Raw genomic sequence first — 648 nt, 5'->3', positions numbered from 1 at the left:
ATTTTTCAAAATTGCCTTTCCATTGTATACAAGTGCTTCTTTTACAAAAAAGAAAAAACAAATCTGGATTATAGTACTATGACAACTGATCCAGAGCGTGCTGGCGATAATAGTGAAATGGAATCTGTTGAAGATGAAGATGATAACAAAGCCCCAGAGCTTTTCTCCAATATTTTAAGTAGACCTGATGTGTTAGCTGCTCTACGAGATTGTTCTGCACCAGGATTAGAGGTATTCAAATTTTATATTGTAAGTGCAAACATGTATCAATGGACAATGAGTAAACAATTGTAATTTTTTATAATGAAACAAGGGGAACACATTGAAATGTCTTAACAATATTATGTTACAAGTTGTAAATTCATGTATCATTTTACTTTTAGCAGTATAGAATATTGTTTAAAGACATACACATAGCAATATGTTTAATTTTATTTGAAGTTATTTTCTTGATAATCATTAAGAATAATACTTTATAAGTACACCTTGTACTACAGTAGTTTAAATTCTATATTGCTGATATAGGTGATGTGCTTTTGAAAAATTTTAAGTAAATCTGTTTAGAATATTGAGCTTTATATTACATTTGTAAAAAACTGCACTCAGTTTTCTAATTTTTATATTTAAATAAATTTATTATTTAGTTAT

The 648-nt window shown here is 27.2% G+C and overlaps 1 protein-coding gene across 2 annotated transcripts in view; it reads left to right on the top strand.

Annotated features, from left to right (window-relative positions):
- The window catches only part of LOC108571509 (nucleosome assembly protein 1-like 1), a 4,874-nt gene that overhangs the window by 1,334 nt on the left and 2,892 nt on the right, over positions 1-648 (top strand). The window contains exon 2 of one of the 2 annotated variants that reach the window (XM_017933566.1): positions 75-231. The exons of the other annotated variant lie outside the window; for it this stretch is intronic. Coding sequence (XP_017789055.1) covers positions 79-231 — 153 coding nt within the window. The 5' untranslated portion in view covers positions 75-78. The remainder of the gene's footprint in view (positions 1-74; positions 232-648) is intronic. 2 annotated transcript variants of the gene reach the window in all.

This window comes from Habropoda laboriosa, unplaced genomic scaffold (genome assembly GCF_001263275.1).
Source record: "Habropoda laboriosa isolate 0110345459 unplaced genomic scaffold, ASM126327v1 scaffold40, whole genome shotgun sequence".
Taxonomy (NCBI): Eukaryota; Metazoa; Arthropoda; class Insecta; order Hymenoptera; family Apidae; genus Habropoda; species Habropoda laboriosa.
This window is presented reverse-complemented; position numbering and strand designations above follow the sequence as displayed.